The sequence below is a fragment of the Desmodus rotundus genome, chromosome 11, assembly GCF_022682495.2.
Source record: "Desmodus rotundus isolate HL8 chromosome 11, HLdesRot8A.1, whole genome shotgun sequence".
Classification (NCBI taxonomy): Eukaryota; Metazoa; Chordata; class Mammalia; order Chiroptera; family Phyllostomidae; genus Desmodus; species Desmodus rotundus.
Genome location: NC_071397.1, coordinates 37,193,890 through 37,219,910, shown reverse-complemented (window position 1 = coordinate 37,219,910; position 26,021 = coordinate 37,193,890). Strand labels below are relative to the sequence as shown.

The window sequence follows — 26,021 nt, the reverse complement described above, 5'->3', positions numbered from 1 at the left end:
GAAATAAGAATTAGAGCAGAAATCAACAAACTCCAAAACAGGAAAGCAAGAGAAAATAAATCAATGAAACCAAAACTGATTCTTTAAAAAGATCAGTAAAAGTGATAAACCTCTAGCTAGCTTGGGGGCGGGGCAGGGGGATGGAGAAAGAGGACACAAATTGCTACTATCAGAAAAGAAAGAGGAGACATCACCAGATTCTGGGGACAGTAAAAGGATAATGTGAACAACTCTATACTTACGAATTTGACAACCTAGATGAAATGGACCAAATTTTTGGAAGACACGATTTGCTGAAATTCACATAAAAAGAAATAAACAACCTTACATAGATCCATATCTATTCAAGAAATTTAATCAATAATTAATAACATTCCAAAAGAGAAAGCACCAGGCCAAAATGAGTTCACTGGTGAATACAACCAAATATTAAAGGAAAAAGTTCTCTATGATCTCTTTCAGAAAATAGAAGTAGAGGAAATAGTTCTTACTCTTTTTATGAGACCAGTATTACCCTAGTACCAAAACCACACAGAGACATTACAAAAAAATACAGACCAATAGTCTCTCATCAATATAGATGCAAATATCCTCAACAAAATATTAGCAAATGAAATCTGGCAACATATAAAACAAATTATAAGCCACAACCAAGTGAGATTTATCCCAAGTATGCAAGGCTGGTTCAATATGCAAAAATCATTTAATGTGCTCAATCACATGAACAAGCTAAAAAAAGGAAAATCACACAATCATTAATAATAGATGTGGAAAAAGCAATTGACAAAATCCAATACCTATTCATGATAAAAACTTTCAGAAAACTAGGAATAGAGGGAAATTTCCACAACTTGATAAAGAACACAGGTTGGGGCAAAAGTAAGTTTACCAACTGTTTGTATGAAAAGCAATACCATAGTTAATGAATAATAATACTAGTGTAAACTCTGTGTTTTGTGTACTCACAACTATAAACCTACTTCTGCCCTATCCTGTATACACAAAAAATATACAGCTAGCATCATACTTAACGGTGAGGAACTTGAAGCTTTCTCACTAAGATAAGAAACAAGGCAAGAAAGTTCCATCACCAATTCTTTCCAACACCACACTGCACATGCTGGCTAATGCAGTAAGACAAGGAGAAATAAAAGGTATACAAGCTGACAAGGAAGAAATAAAACTGTCTTGTTTGCAGGTGACATGATTGTTTATGTAGAAAATCCAACAGAATTTACTAAGTTCCATTCTTAATCCAATTTTATTAAGAATTTTGCTACCACACCAATTTATTTGAAGAAAATAATTTAAAGCTTTAACATTTTAGTGTCATGTTATGCTACCAAGCTTTATTTACATAGTTCTTCAGAATATATTTCAGTTTTCCACCCACTGTTTCAAGTATGAAATGACAGGGAAGCATAAGTGAGAAAACAATTCTATAATTTAATATATACAGTGCATTAGTGGTTATTATTTTTAGTTTTCTTTTGAGGATAATCCACTGAATTTTTCTACCAATGACATTTCAGAGTGAAGTTGTCTTCAAGAGTAGATTTCCACAGAATCAAGAGGAGAGCAGTCTAATGTATTTTACAGGTGAAATTTGACAGTTCCTGAGTAGCTGCAAATCATTTTCCTTCTCATCTTTTTTCAAAAGTCTTGGAAGATGAAGAGGAATCATGACCTTCATCACTACTGTAGTGCTCATACAAAGTCTGAAATTAAAAACACACATCTGTTTTAAACTTAAAATTCAACTTTAATTCAACATTAAACTAAATTTTAATTTAACTTAAAATTCAATATATTATCAGACTAATAGAGATAATTATATATTTTAATATGCAATAATTTTCTCTCTTGTTCTTATAATTAGGGAATTACTTTACAAGTGGTTGGAAACAATTAAGAATTTTAACACCTAGGTTGGCCTAAGAATCAGCTATTATGAGTTACAACTCGATTGTTCTATATAAAAGGACTGTAACATGCTTTTAATAAGCACATATATGTGTCTTCAAGGCCTTCTTGATCTCCCTTACTTTTTCTCAAGGAAAAAAAGCCAATCGTAGATAAATTCCTATACTGTAACATACACTCATCAGGAAATATACTTTCCAATGATATTTAAATGAATGAACAGAGACATTAAAACTCATACAAATTAATTAAAATCTATATTTTAAAAAGGGCTTAAGGCTAAGTCAACATCTAATTTAGGAAGATGATATCTTTGCTATCAAGGAACACATAACCTGGAAAAAGGTCACTAACCTATCTTAATTTCATTTATAAAAGGCTGAAACACAATGGTAGAAACTTAAAATATATGAAATATAGAGCAAAGTCAAAACAAATTTTGTCCAATATTAATTCCTAAAGCCATTGATTTAGCCATTAGCACTTGAGAAAATTTAAGAAAAATATTTTACCTTAAATCATATAAATGCACAATAGTGAATAAATAGCTAATTACTCCAGTAATGTGGGTAGGCTTTACTCATACTCAGAGAGCTAAAATCTTGCATACTTTTATGATAATGTTATAATTGAAATATCTAATTACTAACAGCTTGGTACTAAACAAGTTGGTAAATAAGTACACATAAGGTTCTAGAAATGATTAGGTGTTTCATGGCAGTGAGATCCAAAAACTATGGTATAGATAAAAACAGGCATAGGAAGCTGAAAGGTTTGAGACATTTGCTTTGAGAAATGTACTGACTGCTACATAGAGCTTCACATAAGTCATTATATGTGACAAATACTGTGATTTCTCTAAAACGGTTTAAGAAAAAAATTGGGTAGAAGAAATGAATTCAAAAGCTGTGTGAAAAATGGTGTTGATTTAAAAGACTCCTCATTCAATGTATTCCGGTAGAGACTTGACAGGAATCTTTTGAATGCATTTTATACAACAATCCACTCTCAATTATGCTACAGGAACAATAAAAATGTAAATCAAATGAATCTACATGTGTCAAAAGCATACGTTATATATACATAAATGTAGATAAATACTTCATAATTGATCTGACGACTGGATCAATTTTTCTTTGAATTATTCATTTAAGTATCTAACTCACTTAACTATGTAAAACAATTAAAATTAACACAGATAGACAACAGAAATATTTACTTTAGCAGCTTTCAAAATGGAGTTAGGAGAATTCAGACCAACAAGTTGGCCCAGAACATGTTTCATTTCTTCAGAGGTTCCCTTATTGTTACCTAGAAAAAACATATAATCAGTAACACACTGGTACTAATAAAAAAAAATACACCTTCATATACAAATACACATTCCATTTAACACAATAACTGACATTATTTTTTAAAAAGATTTTATTTATTTATTTTTAGAGAGAGGGGAAGGGAAGGAGAAAGAGAGGGAGAGAAACATCAATATATGGTTGTCTCTCGTAGGCCCCCCAACTGGGGACCTGGCCTGCAACCCAGGCATGTGCCCTGAATGGGAATCAAAACAGTGATACTTTGGTTCACAGGCTGAATCCACTGAGCTACACCACCCAGGGCTGATTTGTAATTTATCCCTGATCATAGCCCCTTACTGAGGATAAATAAAAATATATGCCAGTAAGTAAAGAAAGGCAATGTCATTTATTTCAGTGTTTAGGATTAAAAAAAAGAAAGGGAACTTTCTTAAGGAAGGAGGCAGTCTAGAAGAGGGCAACTAATTTGATTGTTTTCTTGTAATAGTTAAAAGTCTGTTTATATTAGTAATCTGGTAATATACTGATGTTTAAATAAGTACCTGGATGAGTTTGAATATGAACATATGGGTGTGCCAGAAGCTCAGCAATGGATATCCTTCGTTTAGGGTCCCTTATTAAACAACACTGCAAAAATAAAGATGATTATTTTTTTTAAAACAAAGCAGGTTTTCTTACTGTATCATGTTACAGAAGTTGCTTTCTAGATAGCCTACTCAGAAATGAGATTATTTCATGCCATATTTTGCAAAATCCCCAAGTATTCATTTTAAAACTAACACATTCAGTGAACTTAACATGCCTTAAAAAGCTAGTTCAGTCAGCCATTTCTTTCAATGGACCACTTAAGTAGCTAACCCACTTAGTTAATTCCAATCATTTCTGTAAACAAATACAGTTGACCCTTGAACAGCACAGGTTTGAAATGCATGGTCCACTTTTTCAATAAAAACTGTAAATGTATTTTCTGTTCCTTATGATTTTCCTAATAAAGTTTTCTTTTCTCTAGCTAGCTTTATTGTAAGAATACAGCATTAATATGAGGTCTGCCTGGAAAAACTCCAGCCATTGTTAAAATGAGAACAGTTTGTGTGACATCAATGTAACCTGGCAGCCAAGGAGAGTGGACTGGAATATGCATGTGTGAACAATGATGACTTCACTGTACTGGTCAGTGGGGGCAGTAGACTCCGTTGAGTGAGCATGTGTACTGTGTGGCTGTTGCATTCAGAATGACTAAGTATAGCAATGAATCTGCATCAAATTTTGTGTTAAGCTTGAACATTCCTCCACAGAAACTATTTGGATGATTCAGAAGGCTGCACCTATGGGCAACTGGTGATTGGCAGCTTCATCACAACGATGTGCTCACTTATGCATCACATTCATTCAGAGTGTTTTGGTGAAACAGCATATCACCCAGGTGACTCAGCTCCCCTATAGCCTGGATTTGGTGCCCTGAGACTTCTGGCTCTTCCCAAAACTAAAATCACCTTTGAGAGGGAAAAGATTTCAGACTGTTGATGAGATTCAGGAAAATATGATGGCAATTGGGAGAACTGTGTGAGGTCCCAAGGTACCTACTTTGAAGGAGACTGGGGAGTCATGGCCCTATGTACAATATTTCTTATATCTTCTTCAATAAATGTTTCTATTTTTCATATTACATGGATGGATAACTTCTGGACAGACTTCATATGTATGACATACAAAACGTGTTAACCAACTATTTATATTATGGTTCAGGGTTCTGGTCAAGAGTAGGCTATTACTTGTTAAGATTTGAGAGGTCAAAATCTGATATGCACGTTTTGGACCAGCAGGGGGATGGGCATGCCTAACCTCCAAGTTGTTTAAGGGTCAACTGTATATAATATATTGTTCTATATTGTACTATTAATGTTACCTTTAACACATCTTGAAGATCCTTCTCTGGAATATCAGGAAATTCGATTTCATGATTAGGGTCAATTATGGCGTGTAATTTAGAAATCTGATTAATTATGTGCTGAAATGGTGTTTTCCCATAAGTCATATAGTACAAAATGCATCCTAAGGACCAAACATCACTTTTGGGGCTTATCTAAGTAAAACAAACCAACAAAAAAAATAGGAATAAATTGCCATTATTTTCATATAAAATTAAATGTAAGAATATTATACATACACACATACACATATATACCCTAATACTTAATATCATAAGTAAACCTCAATTATTATGTAAGTACTAGATTATGTTTATATGAGAAAACATCTTTTTCTAGTTTTTATTATGTTTTATCAAGAAACAAGCTTCACTTTAAATCTTTTAACAAATTCATAATTAAAATATTTCAACTAAAACAAAATATTATGTTGTCAGCTTATGAAATATAAAACTAAAAAATAAAACTGCAAATTTTAAATGTACTTGTTCTCCCCTAAGTTGTTGGATTATAATAAATTTTACATAAATTTATAATATATAAGTATGTATAGACTTTTTAAAAATTATTTATGTTGAGCCATCCTAAACCTGAGAACATGAACTACAGAGCCAGGATGAACTGGGCTTGAATCCCGGCCCAAACAGCCAAGAGACGTTCACTGGAAAGCAATGTGAGACAGAGTTAGATTGGGGGTAGTTTTGAGCTTTTCAATAGCAGGCATAAATTCACATATTGGGATAAAACTTTACCTTCTACACAGAATCACTAAGGCCATTGGACAGAAGCAGGTGATTCAACTGAATTGAGATTTTCCAATATATATTAAAGCACTGAGTTGACAACTATGAAATTCTAAATTTTTAATGTAATCTAAAATAAATTTTATTCTAAAGTAAAAAAGAATAAAACAATTTTAAAACTGAAATGACAAATTTTAGGAATTAATGAAAATAAGAAACACTATAGTAAAACCTATAAACAGAAGCTAAAGTAATAGTAAAATTCACTTTTAATATATTAATTATAAGCATACTAAAATTAAATTGGCAATTATTTAAATCCAGAAGCTAGAAAAAATAAACTCAAAGGTATACAAGTAAAGATAAAAGCAGAAATTAGTGAGCACATGAAAATAGAATTAATAAATGAATTCAAGACCTGTTTCTTTAAAAATAACAAAACCATGGCAAGTCTAATTAAAAAAAGAGAGAAAGACAACAAATCTAAGTATAAGAAAAAGAGAAGCTAAATAGATATAAAATGGCATACTTTTATGCTAGTTATTTGAAAAGATATTTAGAAGCTACAATTTTCTAGGAAGGAAAATGTAATTAGTAAATAAAAGCACATTTATTGATCAATTATTTTGAACTAGACAATGTACTAAGCGTTTCATATTCTTTCTCATATAATCTTCCCTTATTTTTAAAACAGGCACTGTTTGTAAGCCTAAGTTACAGATGAAGAAACTAGGCAAGTTATGTCATGAAGTAAGTTAATGAAGAGACAGATCTGTGACCTGAACGCAGTCCCTGGACAACGTGTGCTTCCACCCAGCTGGTTACATCATCACAGACAAAGGATCGCCTTGGGAGCAGTAGGCACCATGGCAGGCAAAACGGGCCCAATGAGGAACAGTAATGAGGCTGACACAAAGCTCAGTGAAGTGGTCAAATAAGATAAGGGAGAAAGTAGCCAGTGGCAGGCCAGGAAAAATTATATACTAGAGTCGTATTTGAAAATGCAGAATTCACAAATGAATAATTGGTAAGAAATAAAATGTAAGAATCAGAGAGGAAACAAAGAAGACTTCAAAGGTTATCAATTCAATGTTGTTTATGGTGTCCAAACCAGAGCTAACTTAGTGTTAATTTTTTCTTCTTTAATTTTAAAACTTAACAATACCCTAGGTGCATTTCTTGTAGGAGCACACTGTGAGGCATTACCATATTAAAAACATAATATTTAAGAACAATCTCAAATCAGTAAAGAAGGACAAAATTAAATCCCATGACAATCTACTTAAGAAGGCAAGGTCTCTGTAAAGGCCTAAAAAGTTTCACTTTCAGTCATCTGATAAGTTTATTCAGAGAACAGACTATTCCCTATTAATGTCAGATAAATGACCAATAAATTTTATCGTACCTTTGATTTGGATTTCCCATTCTCTCTTGAGGAAGACATATCTTTGATTGCTTCTGGTGGCATATAATTAACTGTACCAACCTATTTGTCAAATCACAGAAAATATAAATCAATGAAAACATTAAATTCTGCTTTAGATTTTTAAAAACATGAACGCCAGATTCTTGGAAACTTGGATCATTACGGATTTCAGTAATATATCTGAAAAACTCAAACATCTGACAACAATGTTAAGACATACATTTCCCCACAATTTCAGCAAAATAAATTAAGTTCACAATCAGCAAATTGACTCTTTTCAGAATGCTGAGCTTTTTCTATGATTATGGTGGGAAACTACCATAAAACCGTGCAGGCTAAAATTATATTAATGGCCATAAACTTTGAAGGAATTGATCAATCACTCATTTTCTGTCTTGGGATAGACTCAGAATGTTTTTCTCCCCCCTTTTAAATAAACCAACCAACGATCTAGCTTTTCTCTAAGAACTCCCTGGGCCCATGTCCAAACTGACATGGGATGAGCATCTAAATAATGCACGAGCTTTCACAGTAAAATTATGCCAACCTTTTAAGACATTCATTTTTAACCTAAAATAAACAGTCTGCTTTCAAACATGGAACACTGTATTTTAAGGGCCTTGGTACAGAAGATATCTTCAAGAAAATTTAAAAATAAATATTCAGCATATTTTTAATATAAAGAGAAGTGAGTGTTACATAAAATCATTTGAAGGGCACTCTGTTCATCTACTTGTCCTATAAAAGTCTAGTTTTACTCCTAGAATTAAAGCAGACGCACATCATAAATCTGTACACACAGAACACATCATCTCGGCTCTAAGCAGGATTGTTTTTAGTTATTCTTTGGTGTCATCACCTCAGTTTTTATGGGGACAACTTTATTAAGTTTGCTATTGCATATCCTATTATAAAAATACAGTTGAGTGCAATAACTATCGTGTTTTCAAAATAAAGGTCCCCTTAAGAATTTTCTTTTTCAAACGTAAATGATAAGAAAAGCTATACTTCTCTGGAAGAATGAAATTATCTTTCCTCATGGACAATAAAAAAAACGCATAACTGCAATCCCTCTCCAGTTACTACCAGGAAATTCTGAGAATTTCAGGAGAATTTGAGAGCATGACCAAGATGATTTCCAAGGCAGGTATTACTGCTTCTCTACCTCAACTATAGGAAGACCACTTAAAATCGATGGATATATTTCCATCAGATCTTGACTTTCTATACAAATTGTATTAATCATGGCTTTGATGTTTTCATAGTTCTATTCTTATAAAAAGGCTCTGAATCCCTTGAACAATGTGGCAAGTAAAAATAAAATCCCCATTAGGAAAGTAATACTTCACAAGTGAAAAGGAACTGACCTCTACTGGGTAGTAACCAACTATTCATTAAGTCTCACCTGGGAATCCTTAATAATACTTGTTGTATCTGGTTGCAGTTGGTTTGCAATCCCAAAATCAATTAGCTTTAGCATTCCATCAACTATCAGAAAATTAGCAGGTTTCAGATCACTGTGAACGATGCCTTCAAAATAAAAATCCTTTGTAAGATTACATAATGTAAAACATTCTAAGCACAAACATTTTCATAATCTATAGGCTGGGTTGATTCCTTTAATTAGTCAATCAAATTAAATATTTATTTTAATTATATGCTACAAACATATAGCACCTGCCATGTGCCAGGACAATTCTAAATTTGTTGCTTGTATTGAATCATTTAATTCATCAGTGCTGAGGTAATTATTATTATCCCCATTTTTAGGTAAAGAAACTAAGGCAAAGAGTTTAAATAATCTGTTCAATGTCACAGGGCCTCAGTGACCTTGCCATGAGTGAACCCAGGCAATCTGGCAACAGCATTTAACTTAACCACTGTTATTCACCGCCCCTTACAGAGTACTTTAAATTATACTGCAGACAGTAAGACCCTAAGGCTCCTGATGCCTCCATCCCTATAGTCTGATCTTCAACACTGGTGAATTACCTTTAATTTATAGAAGGAAGTTGCGAGGAGACAAGTTATAATTATCCAGGATAACAGTTTTTAAAAAAAGATAAGGTAAAGGCAAAAAGCCCTAACAACAACCAAGTCCAAGTAAAGTGAAAAATGAACCAGAAGGTAGGGCTAACAGTTAAAAACCAAAACAACAACAATAAAAAAATAACTCCTGCATAAGGTACACAATACAAAAGGACTAGAATAAGTGAAATAAACATCTCAGATTTTTAGGCTGTCTGAATGCCAAAGTCTCAGATCTGCTGTAATCCAGGTATTTGGAGACCTAGGATTATGACTATGTTAATTCTGATAAAGATACATTTTGCATTTATTTATGCATCATGGATATGGGACTCGAGTTCATGCCCTATTGTTTGGTTGACAATGTTTTAAAGAAATGGTTTTGTCCCTTTAAATAAACTTCCAAAATATTTAGTTTAGTCTAAAATTGCCAATAACCAATAACTTAAAATTATGAGTAATGTCTCTAGTGACATTAATGGATATTTAAAAATTACATAGTAAGAGATTTTAAAATACCATGTTGATGAATCGTGTGAACTGCCTCCAACATATTTTTCCAGTAACTCTTGCGTTCCCATGGATCAATGGATTTTTTCTTTTTAAGCCAACTATTAAGATCAATATTTCCACACTCCATTACCATGTAGATGTACTGGTCTGTGATTTCACTGCCATTAAAAAGAAACAAATAGAACAACAAAACAATAAATGCTTAGGTTATACTGTTAAGATCTACTAGATATTTATCTCAAGAATTACAGCAAAAAAAGTTTTCTTTTTAAGTTAAAAAAAATTCTTACTAATCATAAAGTCGAATGATCTTATCACTGTGTTGTTGCAGTTTATTCAAATAAGCAATTTCATTTCGGTAACTCTCAACTGTCTGGCTATCTGCTTCTTCTAAGTTAACATACTTAATAGCGTGTATCTGTTTCTTTTCATTCAACACTTGAAACACCTATATAGTAGAACAAAAGGAAAAGTTTAGAACGTACTAATACAACACTGAATTTATTACACAGGTTAAGGAATACTGATATAAATAATTTAAAATATCTGGGCTGCCCTGGCTGGTGTGGCTCAGTGGATTGAATGCTGGCCTGGAAACCCAAGGGTCATTGGTTTGATTCCCAGCTGGGGCACAAGCCTGGGTTGCAGGCCGGGTCCCCAGACAGGGGTGTGAAAGAGGCAACTAATTGATGTATCTCTCGCACATCGATGTTTCTGTACCTCTCTTTCTCCTTTCCTTCCCTTATCTCTAAAAATAAATAAATAAAATCTTTTTAAAAAATTTTAAAAAATGTCTGGGCTTATTCTGAGAATAGAGAAAAAAATGTTAGGAGAGTAATAGTCCCCTCTCAATTACCTATGACAAAGGGCATTCAGTAACTCAAAGACATAAACCCTAAAAAGTTTCCCTATCAACATATAAGAAAGGTAATTTAAATTTCACATGTCATAACACTCTGTTGAATGCTCAACTAGGGAAATAACCTAAAAAAGTAGACATTGAGAAATGTGAAGATTAAGGGCTATAATAAAGAGTCAATTCATTTAACATGTGGTGTTTTTACCATTGTGCCTGGGGTTGACAATTTCATTCATGTGGTAGAAAATATTTAAAATTATGAGAACAAAGGAAATGCATACAGAAAAAGAAACTATTATCATTCAAGAATTGCTACTTATGGTACTAATTGTAAGCTATCAGTGTATTTAGTTGAAAAAGTAGATCAGGTCTAATTTTCAAACTCAAGTTTACAGAAACAAGATGCTATAAAAATGCTGTCAGGATCTCTGAGGTCCAGATGCTCCAGCTGGACAATTTCTAAGCAATGTTGATAGGGAAGATAACACATTTGAAAAATTAGCCCTGGTCAGGTAGCTCAGTTGGTTAGAGAGTTGTCCAGATATGCCAAGGTTGCAGGTTCGATCCCTGGTCAGGGCCCATACACCAAACAACCAATGAATGAATAAATAAGTGGAAAAGCAAATCAATGTCTCTCTCTCTCTAAAATTTTTTTTAAAGTAGAAAACACTGCTATTGTGTTGAACCTTCAGCAAACACACAACAGGAATGGGGCTTCTAAAAGGCAATAATTCAAAATACGAAGTGCCAGTGTAAGTAAGGAAAATTATATTCATTTGCTCCTTTTGACACAATGAAGTAAACATCACTTATTTAAAGCCATTTAACCTTGACTATCCAGCAGGAACTGGCAAGGAATAAAAGCCAAAGTATATATCAGGCTGTCAGGTACAGCTTAATTACTTAAAGAAAATTTAAACGCAAAATTCTAACAAAGTATTACTGGGTTTACTTGCACACATTGCAAATTAGAGGGTGAGGGGCATAAAATAATGATAGGGCAAGAGGCAGCAAAAAATAGCAAGGAAAAGATAAAAGGAATTTTAAAATAGTATAAAGCCATTTTGTATAAAGTAAACAGCCTTACAAATCTCAAAGAACTGAGTTATCTACTATTCTAACACAATAAATGTTTTTAGTAGCACCACTCCTAAGTCAATGTTAATGTTATTTAGAGAAGAAATCTGGAGGGAAGAGCAGGGAATTGGAATTAAGAGGTGGGTCTAAAGACACATGTCATTTGTTGGGAGAAGGAAATGGGAGCCAGGGATGAGAAGGATTTTTTGTCTCAAGGGCAATGTGGGCCCCTACAAATGAGGAAACAAAGAGACCAAAATTGTTAAAAGACAAAGAAAGAAAAGCTTAAAAATATTTTTATTAGTTTCTTAAATATTTAAGATACATATATCTTTGCAAATGTTTTCAAATTTTGGGGTAGATACTTACCTTACTTGAACCTCCACTTCCTATCTGCTTCAAAATGGAGTAAATTCTTCCTTTAACTAAAATGCATTCATTTGTTGAGGAGGATGCTGAAATCTAAATGAAAATATGTAAAGATTCAAAGGTTCAAAGAATATGCCTGAGAAAATAGCTTGCACTTAATATAGTAAAATGCTTCCAATTTTGAAATTGTCTTAAATCTTAAGTAATTAGATATTAGTCACAATTATTTGAAAGAGGGAATTTAGATACTTTAGTCCAGAAATAAACTTATTAAGTTGATATACAAAATTCCAAGTTCTCCCCCTATAACTTGTCTTTTCTTTTTAAATACATAAAAATAAGATTTAAAGGGGAGGAGTGGGGAACCACTTAATGTTCAACCTACAAACTCGTAAGTTATCATTTATATCTTATCTATTGTTTTTTTCCTACACAAACCTCTTGGCTTCCATACATATATAAATATATACATAAATACACAGATTTTTTCACTTAGCATTATGCTGTAAAGGAAGCAGTGAGCTAAGGTGCTAGGAGCTCCAAAGTCAATCTGACAAATGCAAATTTCAGCAATGCCACCTTTTTGCTAAAGAAGTTTCAAGGTACTCAATTTGAACTTCAGCACCTTCCTGAGCAAACTTTCAACAGATCTACTCTACATGCCCCTACTTCCTTTCCCTTGTGCCAGAGCTCTCTGGGGACCTACAAACACTTTGAACAGATGGAGTGATGTGAGAGGACTTATTCTGAGCTGACAAGGAAGCTGAAGATACAAAGAGCACCTGATTAGCTGATTAACCAAGTTGAAACAAGATCTGAAGCAGGGTGCAGCCAAGAGGAGGGCCCCAAGAAGGGATTTGTAATGAGGTCCAGGACTCGGGGTGTCCAGGAAATATTAGAAAAATGTATGTAGGATGTCCTCACCCCCACAGGCCTGAGCCAAGGGGGATGGGACACATGGAACAGGGCCATTCAGAGCTGTTTTGGGTAGCAAGAGCTTTGCAGCTAACCCCTGGCACAGTCATTTAACATATCTATAACCTTTAACTGGTTTCATGGATATGTTAAGTAGCTGTGGCCATGCTTTGAGCCAGGGGGATGGGACCAAATTCCACCCAGGATGGGACTGGGAAGTAACTCCCCCTGGTTACAGGGCCTGCGTGAGAGCGTGGAGATGATTGGCTCCATGCCATGGGGCCACACCTGCCCAGACTTACTATGGCAGCCCAGTAAAGCTGGAAGAATACAGGGATGCTGGCAGGTGTAGCTGACTGTAGGAGGAGTCAGAAATGGGGCTGCAAAGGAAGATAGGCGCTGGGATTTAAACCTAGGCCCAGCAGCCATAGGAAGGAAGAGACCACGCAGCTCCATAGTAGTAGGGAGGACCAAAAGGTTTTGGGGAAGGAAAGAGGAGACCACGCGGCTCCAAAGTAAATGGGGAGGAGACCACGCAGCTCTGGAGTAAATGAGAGAACCACGAGGCTCTGAAGCAAGCAGATAGATAGAGGTCCATGTGGTTCTGAAGTGGGGAAAAGGACCACGCGGTTCTGAAGGAGAGTAGAGAGGACCACGAGGTTTTGGAGTGCTTCTTCTTGCCACGCGGCTTAGGCAGCAGGAGAGACTTTGCAGCCATAGAGAAAGGGGAGAGAGGACTCTTGCTGGTGGGCCATGAGAAGGTGCCACATGGCTTTGGATTAACTGGAGATCACAGCAGCCACACAGCTGATGGTGCCGGGAGCCTGAATCACGGACTTCTACTTCTTTTCCTGAGACACGGTACCCCGGACTGGGCACAGGGAGAGGGAAGGACTGTGCATCTGTGGGTATTCTAGAGGACTTTAGTATCTTATTGAAGACATTAAGCCATTATTCTAAGTTTGTGTAACTTTTAAATAAACAATTCCTTTCCTTTTCACCAGTCTCTGGCATTGAGAGACGTCTTTCCTCTGGCGGCGGGCATTTCGAACCTAGCAGGTGGGCGTGGGGGAAGGAACCTCCAGAGACAGAGAGGGGGAATCCTTTCTGTAATGATTTGTTGTGAACCACCACCCCCCCTGCTCTGTAACAGATCTACTAAATAAATCTCATTTTAACTAAGTCCTGCTTTAGATACCAAGTGGTAGAATCTCTCTTATGTAATTTCCTTCCACATTAATATAAAATATAAGAATTCTAATTTCTTTAACCTGTAGGGTTGAAAGAGACCTTTGAGTCATGATAATTTGTTTTCTGTAAGAAAGTATTGGCTTTTTAAATATATACCTGTCATCTTTCATTAGGTTGTTATTTTTATCAAAATTCTTCACTATCCCCTTTACCCTACTTCTTTTTGGAGCTTCCTCTCATACTTAAACTGAAAATTTCCCAAAGGGAAGAAAACAGTTCAATTTTATTTCCCCCTAACTCCTGAATTTTTTGTTTTTGTTTTTAAAGAATAAAGTAATTGTTGCTCCATTTTATGCTCCTGCCTCCTTTGTCAAATATTAACGGACTATAAAGACTTGGGTTTATTTCTGGGCTCTCTGTTCTGTTCCATTGGTCTATGTGCCTGTTTTTATGCCAGTACTAAGCTGTTTTGATTACAGTGGCCTTGTGATACAGTTTGATATCAGGTATTGTGATCCCTCCTGCTTTGTTCTTCTTTCTCAAAATTGCTGCAGCTATTCGGGGTCGTTTATGGTTCCATATGAATTTCTGAAATGTTTGTTCTATATCTGTGAAATATGTCATGGGTACTTTAATAGGGATTGCAATGAATCTATAAATTGCTTTGGGTAGTATGACCATTTTGATGACGTTAATTCTTCCAACCTGGACAGCTACGTGCAAAAAAATGAAACTCGATCACCAACTTACGCCATACACAAAAATAAATTCAAGGTGGATAAAAGACTTAAATATAAGTCGTAACACCATAAAAGTCCTAGAGGAAAACATTGGTAGGAAAATCTCAGACATTCCACAAAGCAACATCCTCACAGACACATCCCCTAAAGCAAGGGACATAAAGGAAAGAATAAACAAATGGGATCTCATCAAATTAAAAAGCTTCTGCATGGTTAACAAAAACAGCATGAAAATGAAAAGAGAACCAACTGTATGGGAAAACATATTTGCCAGTGATACCTCAGACAAGGGTTTGATCTCCAAAATATATGAAGAACTCACATGGCTCCACTCCAAGAAGGCAAAAATTCAATTAAAAAATGGGCAAAAGACTTGACCAGACACTTCTCCAAGGAAGACATACAGAGGGCCCAGAGACATATGAAAAGATGCTCAGCATCACTAGCCAGCAGAGAGAGGCAAATTAAAACCACAATGAGGTACCATCTCACACCAGTCAGAGTGGCCAACATAAACAAATCCACAAACAAATGTTGGAGAGGATGCGGAGAAAAGGGAACCCTAGCGCACTGTTGGTGGGAATGCAGACTGGTGAGGCCACTGTGGAAAACAGTATGGAATTTCCTCAGAAAACTAAAAATGGAACTGCCCTTTGACTCAGCAATTCCACTGCTGGGATTACACCCTAAGAACCCTGAAACACCAATCCAAAAGAACCTATGCACCCCAATGTTCATAGCAGCACAATTTACAATAGCCAAGTACTGGAAGCAACCTAAGTGCCTATGAGCAAATACGTGGATCAAAAAACCATGGTACATTTACACAATGGAATTCTATCCAGCAGAGAGAAAGCAGCAGCTTATATCCTTTGCAACAGCATGGATGGAACTGGAGAGCATTATGCTAAGTGAAATAAGCCAGGCGGTGAGGGACAAATACCATATGATCTCACCTTTACTGGAACATAATCAACAGAAGAAAAAAGCAAACAAAATATAACCAGAGACATTGAAGTTAAGAATAATCTAACAATAACCAGAGGGGAGTGGGGAGAGGGGATTACAGGAATTACTATAAAGGACACATGGACCAAATCAAGAGGGAGGGTGGAGGTGGAGGAGGGAGGGAGGTTCAGCTGGGGTGGGGTGGAGGGATGGGGAGAAAAGGCAGACAACTGTAATTGAATAACAATAAAAATTAAAAAAAAAAATAAAGTAATTCTGATTTATTTCTAATTCAATAATGTGAAGTTCAATTTCCTATACAGATAACATCCCACTTTTCCTTTGGTCCATCCTCCTCACTGTCACCAGAGTAATTGTTTCAAAATGCAAATAACTTCCCTTCCCTGCTCCAGCCAGTTCCAACAGCTTCCCATCCCTCTTGTGGTAAAACAGCAGGACCCTAAGGATCCACACCCCCCACACCCCTCATCCCTCCCTAAGCTCCAGCCACACTCTGGCTTCTTTTCAGTTTCCTCCTGACACTGACCTCTTCCAGAAGCCTCCTAGCCCCTTCACTTGGTCATGTTTGACTTAAGTTCTAGATTATAACTCAAACAGGGCCTGACATAAGTAATAACTCAATAAATGTGATTTGATTCAATATAAAGCAAACCTAATTATCTTTCTTTCTCCTTTGTAGTTTATTATACAATTTAGAAATTTGTAATTTATTATACAATTTAGTTAGTATAATCTATGTCAGCTAATTTTTTTGCGGTATTTTCTAAAACTGTGGTAAAATATACATATAATTTACCATTTTAACCATTTTTAAGTATATAATTCAGTGGCATTAAGTACCTTGTTATACAAGCATTACCACCACCCATCTCCAAAACTTTTCATCATGTTATACTGAAACTCAGTATCTGCTAAAGAATAACTCCTCCTTCCTCCCTCTCATTAGCCCCTGCTAACCACCGTTCTACTTTCCATCGGCTAATTTTCTTATCACTTGATTTGTATAGTTAATTACTTATGGTTTGTTTTTGCTGTTTTGTTATTTAAAAAGACAACTGCTAACTTTTATTATTTAATAAATACCAGGCTCTGTTGTAAGTTATATATATTAACAGATTTAATATTCACAACCATCCTATGGCATAGGTAGCTTTATTATCCCCATTTTACAGATGATAAAATAGGCACAGAAAGTTTACGTAACTTGCAAAAGGTCACACAGCTGGTAAGTAGCATGGCCAAGATTCAAGGCCAGATAGTCTCTCCCTTCAAAGCCCGTACTTTCTACCAGTATTAAGTTGCTTCTCAGACAGTTACTAGAAACAAGTTTTAGTACTGATGTCAGTAGCGTCTAAATTAATTTTTCTCTAGATGGCAATGAAATTGTTTCACCAGCAAAATTTTTTTTCTTACTTTATTATCATTACCATATTTTGCTGCATATGAGCACTTTTTTCCCTAAATTTTTGGGCACATTATACATGGGTAGTACCTGAAATACATTGTATCTGTCCTTGCATTTTGTAATTATTTGTTACGTAAAATTTCTTATACCACAGTATGTTCAAAAATTAACGCTAGAATTCCTTTACAATAGAAAAAACAAGCATGCAAATATAAATAAATAAAGAATGGCATTAAAAAATTAAAATGAAAGATGTTTTCCCCAAAAATTTGGGCCAAAAATGTGGGCACAGATTATACAGGGGAGTGCATTATACATGGCAAAATATAGTACTTTATAATATATTCTAGTAACATCTCATATTGCTATTCTCGTACTCTTGAAAATTTACTTGTATAGTAAGTAGCCAATGAAATCAGGCTGCTCAAAAACAGCTGGCTTCATTAGTTAAATGAAATAAAAAGTAATCTACATTACAAGAGAAATTTTATCTAGCAATTCAAACATGACCCTTTGGCCTAGGTAATGAGGAAAAAAAAAAAACAACTTCATTAGCTTCTTCATGATCTAACTTCTTGAGCTCAGGAAGTTATCAGAAATGAATTTTGCTTAATGGGACTAAGAATTTACAAGTCCCTAAGACTTTTCCTAACAACTAGATGCTGTAAAAACAAAATCTTTGAAACTGATCATACCATAACATATACCATCATAGATAAGGCTTATCAAACCTGTAAGTTCTGAAGTGGAGTAATGGGTATTTGCTGCTGCTGCTGCTGCTGGAAGTAGGCAGGTTGGCTATAAGGTGTTGACAACTGAGAAGCAGGCGGAAAGTCATTCTTCATAACTGGAGTCCTAAAGCTAAGAAAGATATTTTTAAAATCTAATACATTAAAATTTTAACAACAAAATTCTGACTCAGTTTTTTTTGTGTGGTTTTAAAAGGTGAATATAAACTTTAAATGTGTTATATCAAACAGCTTCAAAGTCAGTTTTCATAATATGGCTGGAATTATGTATTCTAGATACACCATGAAAATTTTATTTTGGGGGAATTCTTTCTGAAAGTAATTTTTGTCCCCAGACAAAAAAATCCTTATTGTAAAATAAATAAGATGGCACTGAAAATATTAGGTTGGGGTTATTTTATAGGAATTTAGCCAAGGTAAAGTTCAGCCTATGGCTGATCATAGATGTTATGAGTGCTTTTTAACAATAATGTTTTACAGTAGCCTGCTATAAATATCTAAAAGCCATTACATCAGAGAAGTTTGGCCTTTAAGCTTAAAGCCAATCAGTTCACATTTGTGCTTTGCTTGCCTTATTCTCACTATTTTTTCTTCAGGACCTAGGCATCATGGACTTAAATTATCCTGTAAAACACTAAAAATTATATTAAAATATAGCCACTAATTTAAGAATAAGATGTGTCACATTCCTGTATTTTCTTTGAATATCGCTAATTTGCCTTTGTAATAGCCCTTGTGTTTCCTATCAGTCAGCACTGACCATCCAATTTCTTTACTCGTCCCTCGTTCCCATCCAGCAAATCCTGTACCTTTGAACACCCCCAGAACTATGTGACCTGCAAAACCCACCTCTTTCAGAAACAATCACATTCCAATTAATACCTCCTTTGCTATAAAATGCATCCACCCTTTATCTGCTCTAGGAGTTAAACTTCAAATCTCTCAATTAGAGAAGTATCCATGTGGCAATGCGTAATTATCAAGTTTTGCATACTTAGAGTAGTTATAGGTTGTAGGTACAGACTACAATATGAGAGACTTTCACAACATCCTTAAAAATATAATGTAGCCACCTTCCCCTCCCCTTTTACAGATGAAAACACTGATGCTGAGAAAAATAGTATGAATTTAAAAAGTCTTTAAAGTAAGAGAGCAAGATTCAACTCCATATCTATTTGGCCCCAACACCCATGTTATTTCTACTGTACCAAGCTAACAGCAAAAAGTAATTACCAGCTCATGTAATCTTCTAAGGCCCTGCTGCTGGGTGTCTGACAAACAGATTTTCGGTCAATCCATTTTGGTGCTGGCATAGGCGGTGACTGCTTTGAAACTAAAGAGACAGGTTGCTCAAAGGTGGTTTGTTTCTGCTAAACCAAAATGAAAAGAAAAAAAATCACTTCTAAAATAAAATAAGGGGTAAAAACATGAAATACCAAAAAACATGCTAAAGTAAATAAACATATGTACTCCAGGGTTTCAATAACTTTTTAATATAGATCTTTCACTCTAAATTCTGAAGCCTGATATATTTTGCTCAAAGGGATCACAAGTAGAGGGAAGTCACACAGTATTGTTTTAACAAAACAGGATCTAATACCCTCTCCCGGCAGGTCTACTGTAAGCAGTATTGAAATTTTATAATCTAATTAAGTACCATGCTGTTCTTCTAAAAATCAGTCTTTCTCTAATCAATAAAATCACATTCCCCACTTTGTGACCAAAATGACCGAATACTAATTATTTAGCAAAATTTGACACAGCAAATACTTATCTAGTGTTTTCCCTAGTAAGAGACATGTAGAATTTATTTCATACAAATCCCAAAGCAATGATAAATGAACATCCTCTACAGAAGAGATCATAGGCAAATTACAGCCTGAGGGCTGAATCTGGCCTGCCATCTATTTTTGTAAATAAAGTTTTATTGGAACACAGGTATGCCCACTTGTTTACATATTACCTAAAGCTGTTTTCATGCAGATAATGGCATAGTTGGGTAATAACTACAGTGACCACCTGGTCTGCAAAGCCTACTGACTTTTTAAGATTTCCAGCCCCTGTTCTACAGCATCTCAACCAAATAGACAATCACATTTTGTTTGAACATTATTAGTAACTGCACACTCACTACTGTCTAAGGAGGTTCACTACAATTCAGGGACAGCTTTCGTTATTAAAAAGACTTCACAGAAGTTTAGATTAAATCAGTTGCTCTGTTATAATTTTTAACCTACTGGTCTACATTATGCTCTTGAGAGCCACAATGCATAAATCTCTTCTACTTTCTATATTTCTCTCCTTTAAGTTTTTACATTAGCAAGCATGGCCACTGTATCTCTTTTCCTGGATAAATTTTCCATTTCATTTAAGATTTCCTCACATATATGTTTGGATAAATGGTCCGGATGGTACTGAGAAACTGTTGAAGATTATTAGGCTGGAAAAATGTAAATATTATGGTCATGGACTGGGATGTTTGCATTTGGGATTTTGGAGATTAGAATCAATGATACAGGAATGGATAGATAAGGTGAAATTAAGAGAATGGTCACAAGGGAGAAAGAAGTTATAAATTTGGGAGCCAGGTATAGGACTAGTGATAGAGAAGTCTATGAAACCAACAAAAAAAAAAGATGATAGTTTTTGGTTTGATGTATATAGAAGTGATCCATAGCCTAATATCTTTAAGGAATTAATGGGGAGTCCTCAGTATGTTCACAGATGACAGCAATGAGCAGGACAAGAGAAGAAATAATCTGGACACTATAATGGAGACCTTTTAGCTCTAAGGTGAGATGCGAGGCAAAACAACGTCCACTTGAGAAGGCTGTTGGGGAAACAGTGACCTAAGAAAGCTACCTAGTTTCTTTTTTTTTTCCTAAGTAGTTCAGTGGTTTTTAATATTCATGAGAATGTACAATCATCACCACTATTTAGTTGCAGACCACTTTCACTATCTTAGAAAGAAACTCCAGCCCTGAGTGGTGTGGCTCAGTGGGTTAGGCATCGACCCACAAAGCAATAGGCTGCGGGTTCAGTTCCTGGTCACAGCACAAGCCTGGGCTGCAGGCCAGGTCCTGCGCTGGGGGCATGCAAGAGGCAACCTATTGATATTATGCTCCCTCTCTTTCTCCCATCCTTCCCCTTTCTCTAAAAATAAATAATAAAATCTTTAAAAAAGAGAGAGAGAGAGATAAAAAAAGAAACTCCATATCCATTAGCATTCACTACCATTCTACACTCCTCCCAGTGTTTGTGGCAACCACTAATCTACCTTCTTACTATGTGGATTTGCCTATTCTGAACATGCTTCTTACACTTCGTATGAATTCAAGGTTCATCTGTGTTATAGCATTTATCATTACTTCATTATTTTTTATTGTTGAAAGCTGAAAAATAATAAAATTAGAATACCACAACTTGTTTATTCACTCTCTAGTTGATGGCTATTTGGGTTATTTCTACCTTTTGGTAATTATGAATAAAGCTATGAACATTCATGTACAAATTTATATATATATATATATATATATATATATATATATATATATATATATATATATATTCCATTTCCTTGAGTATATACCTAAGACTGGAACTCTGGATCATATGGTAATTCTGCATTTAACCTCTTGAGGAACTGCTATACGATTTTCCAAGTGACTGCACCATTATACATTCTTACCAACAGTGTATAAGGGTTCTACATCTTCATCAACACTTGTTACTGTCTCTTTTTAATTACAGCCATGTTAGTGGGTATAAAATAGTATCTCAGTGTGGTTGTGATTTGTATTTCTCTAGTGACAATTAAATGGTTTTGAGTTCCTTTATCATACTATTAACTTATAGGCTTAAGAAAAAAAAGAGATGTTGTTTAATATGATCCATGATTCAACCTGTTAGGATTCTTTTCATCTAACATTTACTATCCACTTCACCACTTATGTTAATGGTTCTCAGACTTCCGGCCAACTTGGAGGCACAGGTAGACACACTGTGCCTCTTCGCACAACCAAAAGGACAACAATTTAAAAACAAAAAACAACCAGAACTGACAGAAAATTGAACTGTATGGAAGTCTGACAACCAAGGAGATAAAGAAGAAACATTCATCCAGATCGGTAGGAGGGGCGGAAACGGGCAGTGGGGGCAGAGAGGACTCATGGCAAGGCAAGCAGCTGGCGGAACCAGCGAGGTGGCAGATTGTGGAGTGAGGCGGGCAAAGCTGCAGCTGGCCGGTGAGGCAGCAGCTAGTGGACGGGGTGACAGACCGCACAACCCAGGGCTCCAGCGCGGGGAAATAAAGCCTCAAACCTCTGATTGAAAACGCCTGTAGGGGTTGAGGCGGCAGCAGGAGAAACGCTCAGCCTCACAAGAGAGTTCGTTGGAGAGACCCACAGGGGCCTAGAATGTACACAAGCCCACCCACTCATGAAGGAGCACCAGAGAGACCCAATTTAATTGTGGGTAGCAGAGGGAGTGACTGAAATCCCTCAGAGAGTGGAGCAGGCGCCATTGCTCCCTCTCGGCCCCTCCCCCACATACAGCGTCACAGTGCAGTGACCAGCGTTACCCCACACTGGTGAAGACCTAAGGCTCTGCCCCTTTACCTAACAGGTGCACCAAGACAAAAAAAAATGGCCCAAATGAAAGAACAGTTCAAAGTTCCAGAAAAAATACAACTAAGCGACGAAGAGATAGCCAACCTATCAGATGCACAGTTCAAAACACTGGTAATCAGATAGCTCACAGAATTGGTTGAATTTGGTCACAAATTAGATGAAAAAATGAAGGCTGTGCTAAGAGAAACAAAGGAAAATGTAGGAAAATAGTAGGAAGCTCAGGAAAATGTAGGAGAACAAAGGAAAATAGTGATGGGAAGGAAACTGGAACTCAAATCAATGATGTGGACCAGAAGGAAGAAAGAAACATCCATCCATGAAAAGAATGAAGAAACAAGAATTCAAAAAAATGAGGAGAGCCTTAGGAACCTCCAGGACATCTTGAAACGTTCCAACATCTGAATTATAGGGGTACCAGAAGAAGAGGAAGAACAAGAAATTGAAATTTTATTTGAACAAATAATGAAAGAGAACTTCCCTAATCTGGCAAAAGAAATACACTTCCAGGAAGTCCAGGAAGCTCAGAGAGTCCCAAAGGAGCTGGACCCAAGGAGGAACACACCAAGGCACATCATAATTACATTACCCAAGATTAAGCAGAAGGAGAGAATCTTACAAGCAGCAAGAGAAAAGGACACAGTTACCTACAAAGGAGTTCCCATAAGACTGTCAGCTGATTTCTCAAAAGAGACCTTACAGGCAAGAAGGGGCTGGAAAGAAGTATTCCAAATCATGAAAGTCAAGGACCTACATCCAAGATTGCTCTATCCAGCAAAGCTTTTATTTAGAATGGAAGGGCAGATAAAGTGCCTCTCAGATAAGGTCAAGTTAAAGGAGTTCATTATCACCAAGCCCTTATTATATCAAATGTTAAAGAGATTTATCTAAAAAAAGATAAAAAGTAGGAACAGTAAAAATGACAGCAAACTCCCAGTTATTAACAACCACACCTAAAACCAAAAAAAAAAAAAGCAAACTAAGCAAACAACTAGAACAGGAACAGAACCACAGAAATGGAGATCACATGGAGGGTTATTAACAGGGGAGTCGGAGGGGGAGGTGGGGCAGTACACAGAATAAGTAGCATAAATGGTAGGTAGAAAATAGACAGGGGGAGGATAAGAATAGTATAGGAAATGTAGAAGCCAAAGAACTTACATGCATGACCCATGGACATGAACTAAAGGGGGGGAATGTGGGAGAGAGGGGGTGGGCAGGATGGAGTGGATTGAAAGGGGGGAAATGGGACAAGTGTAACAGCATAATCAATAAAATATATTTTTTTAAAAAATGGTTCTCAAAGAGGAATCCGGGAAAAGCAAAAAGAGGGTGGTCCCAAGATTTTTTCAGGAAGTCTCAGAGATTAAAACTATCTTCCTCAACATACTAAGACATTATTTGCCTTTTGCACTTTCATTCTTTCATGAGTAGATACTGGAGTTTACTCAAGGCTACAGAACACAGGATAATACAATAGATTAAATGCAAAAGCAGATACAAGAAATCCAGTTTTCTGTTAAGCCAAGCATTAAATTAATCGTAAAACAATGTCATTCTTCTCACTGTAATTATTTTTTTTCAAAAAATACTTATTTTTCAGAGGGAATGTAACTCAACATAATAAAGGCCATATATGACAAACCCACAGATAACATCATACTTGATAGTGAAAAGCTGAAAGCTTTTCTTTTAAGATCAGTACTAAGACAAGCATGCACACTCTTGGTACTTTTATTCAAAGGAATATTGGAAGGCTTAGCCGGAGCAATTAGGCAAGAAATAAAGTGCATCATATTTGAAAGGAAGAAGTAAAACAGTCACTATTTGGAGATGACATGGTATTATATATAGAAAACTCTAAAGACTCCACCAAAAGACTGTTAGAACTAACAAATTCAGTGAAGTTTCAAAATACAAAATCTGTATGCAAAAATCTGTTGCATTTCTTAAAAATAATCTGTCAGAAAATAAAATTAAAAAACAATCTCACTTATGATGAAATCAAAAAGAATACCATACCTAGGAATAAATTTAACCAAGGAGGTGATAGATGTGTATACTGAAAATTATAAGACACTGATGAAAAAATTGAAAAAGACACAAATAAACAGAAAGATAGTGCATGTTCATGAAGTTGAAAAGTCAATATTGTTAAAATGTCCATAATACCCAGACCAATCTACATTCAATGCAATCCCTATCAAAATTCCAATGACATTTGTGTAAAACTATAAAAAACCCCAAATAGCCAAAACAATCTTCAGAAAGAACAAAACTGGAGGCATCACAACCCTGATTTCAAACTATATTACAAAGCTATGTAATCAAAATGTATGGTAATGGCATACGGATACACAGACCACTGGAATACAACAGAGTACAGAAATAAACTCAGAAATATGTAGTCAATTAATTTACAACAAAAGGGGCCAAGAATGTATTGAACATAGTAGGAAAGGAAGAGTCTCTTCAGTAAATGAACTTGGGAAAACTGGACAGCCATATGAAAAACAAGAAAATGAACCACTATCATACACCATACACAAAAATTAACTCAAAATGGATTAAACACTTGCACATAGGATCTGAAACCATAGAACTTTTAGAAGAAAACACAGGTGGTAAGTTCCCTGACATGGGTCTCGGTTACGATTTTTTGGATCTGACACCAAAAGCAAAGACAACAGAAACAAAAATAAGTGAGACTACATCAAACTAAAAAGCTTCTGTACGGAAAAGAAAACCAGCACCAAAATGAAAGGGCAACCTAAAGAATGGGAAAAAATATTTGCAAATCATATATAGATAAAGGGTAAACATCCGAAATATATGTTAAAAACTCATATGAACTCAAGAGCAAAATAATAATAACAACAATAATAATCTGGTTAAAAAAATGGGCAAAAGATCTGAACAAACGTTTTTCCAAAGAAGACATGCAGATGACCAATGGACATATGAAAAGATGCTCAACATCAATAATCATCAGGGAAAAGCAATAAAAACCACAATGAGATATCTCCTCACACCTGTTAGAATGACTATTATCAAAAAGATAAGAAATACAAGTGTTTTATGGAGAAAAGGTAACCCTTGTGCACTGTTAGTGGGAATATAAACTGGTGCAGCCACTATGGAAAATAATATAGAAAAATTAAAAACATAACTATTATATGACCCAGCAATCCACTTCTGTGTTTTTATCTGGAGAAAATGAAAACACTAGCCTAAAAAGATAATATGCA

The 26,021-nt window shown here is 35.4% G+C and overlaps 1 protein-coding gene across 4 annotated transcripts in view; it reads right to left on the bottom strand.

Annotated features, from left to right (window-relative positions):
- Window positions 1-406: 406 nt before the first annotated feature.
- TTK (TTK protein kinase) overlaps window positions 407-26,021 on the bottom strand; it is a 45,229-nt gene continuing 19,614 nt past the window's right edge. For 3 of the 4 annotated variants that reach the window (XM_024576651.3, XM_045184884.2, XM_045184883.2), the window contains 11 exons: window positions 19,382-19,518; window positions 18,131-18,260; window positions 12,180-12,272; window positions 10,165-10,322; window positions 9,881-10,032; window positions 8,739-8,863; window positions 7,313-7,393; window positions 5,143-5,319; window positions 3,779-3,863; window positions 3,143-3,234; window positions 407-1,718 (listed from right to left, as the gene is read on the bottom strand). In XM_024576651.3, the coding sequence (XP_024432419.2) occupies window positions 1,644-1,718; window positions 3,143-3,234; window positions 3,779-3,863; window positions 5,143-5,319; window positions 7,313-7,393; window positions 8,739-8,863; window positions 9,881-10,032; window positions 10,165-10,322; window positions 12,180-12,272; window positions 18,131-18,260; window positions 19,382-19,518 (1,305 nt within the window). In that variant the 3' untranslated portion in view covers window positions 407-1,643. The remainder of the gene's footprint in view (window positions 1,719-3,142; window positions 3,235-3,778; window positions 3,864-5,142; window positions 5,320-7,312; window positions 7,394-8,738; window positions 8,864-9,880; window positions 10,033-10,164; window positions 10,323-12,179; window positions 12,273-18,130; window positions 18,261-19,381; window positions 19,519-26,021) is intronic. The other variant, XM_024576652.3, reaches the window with a different exon arrangement.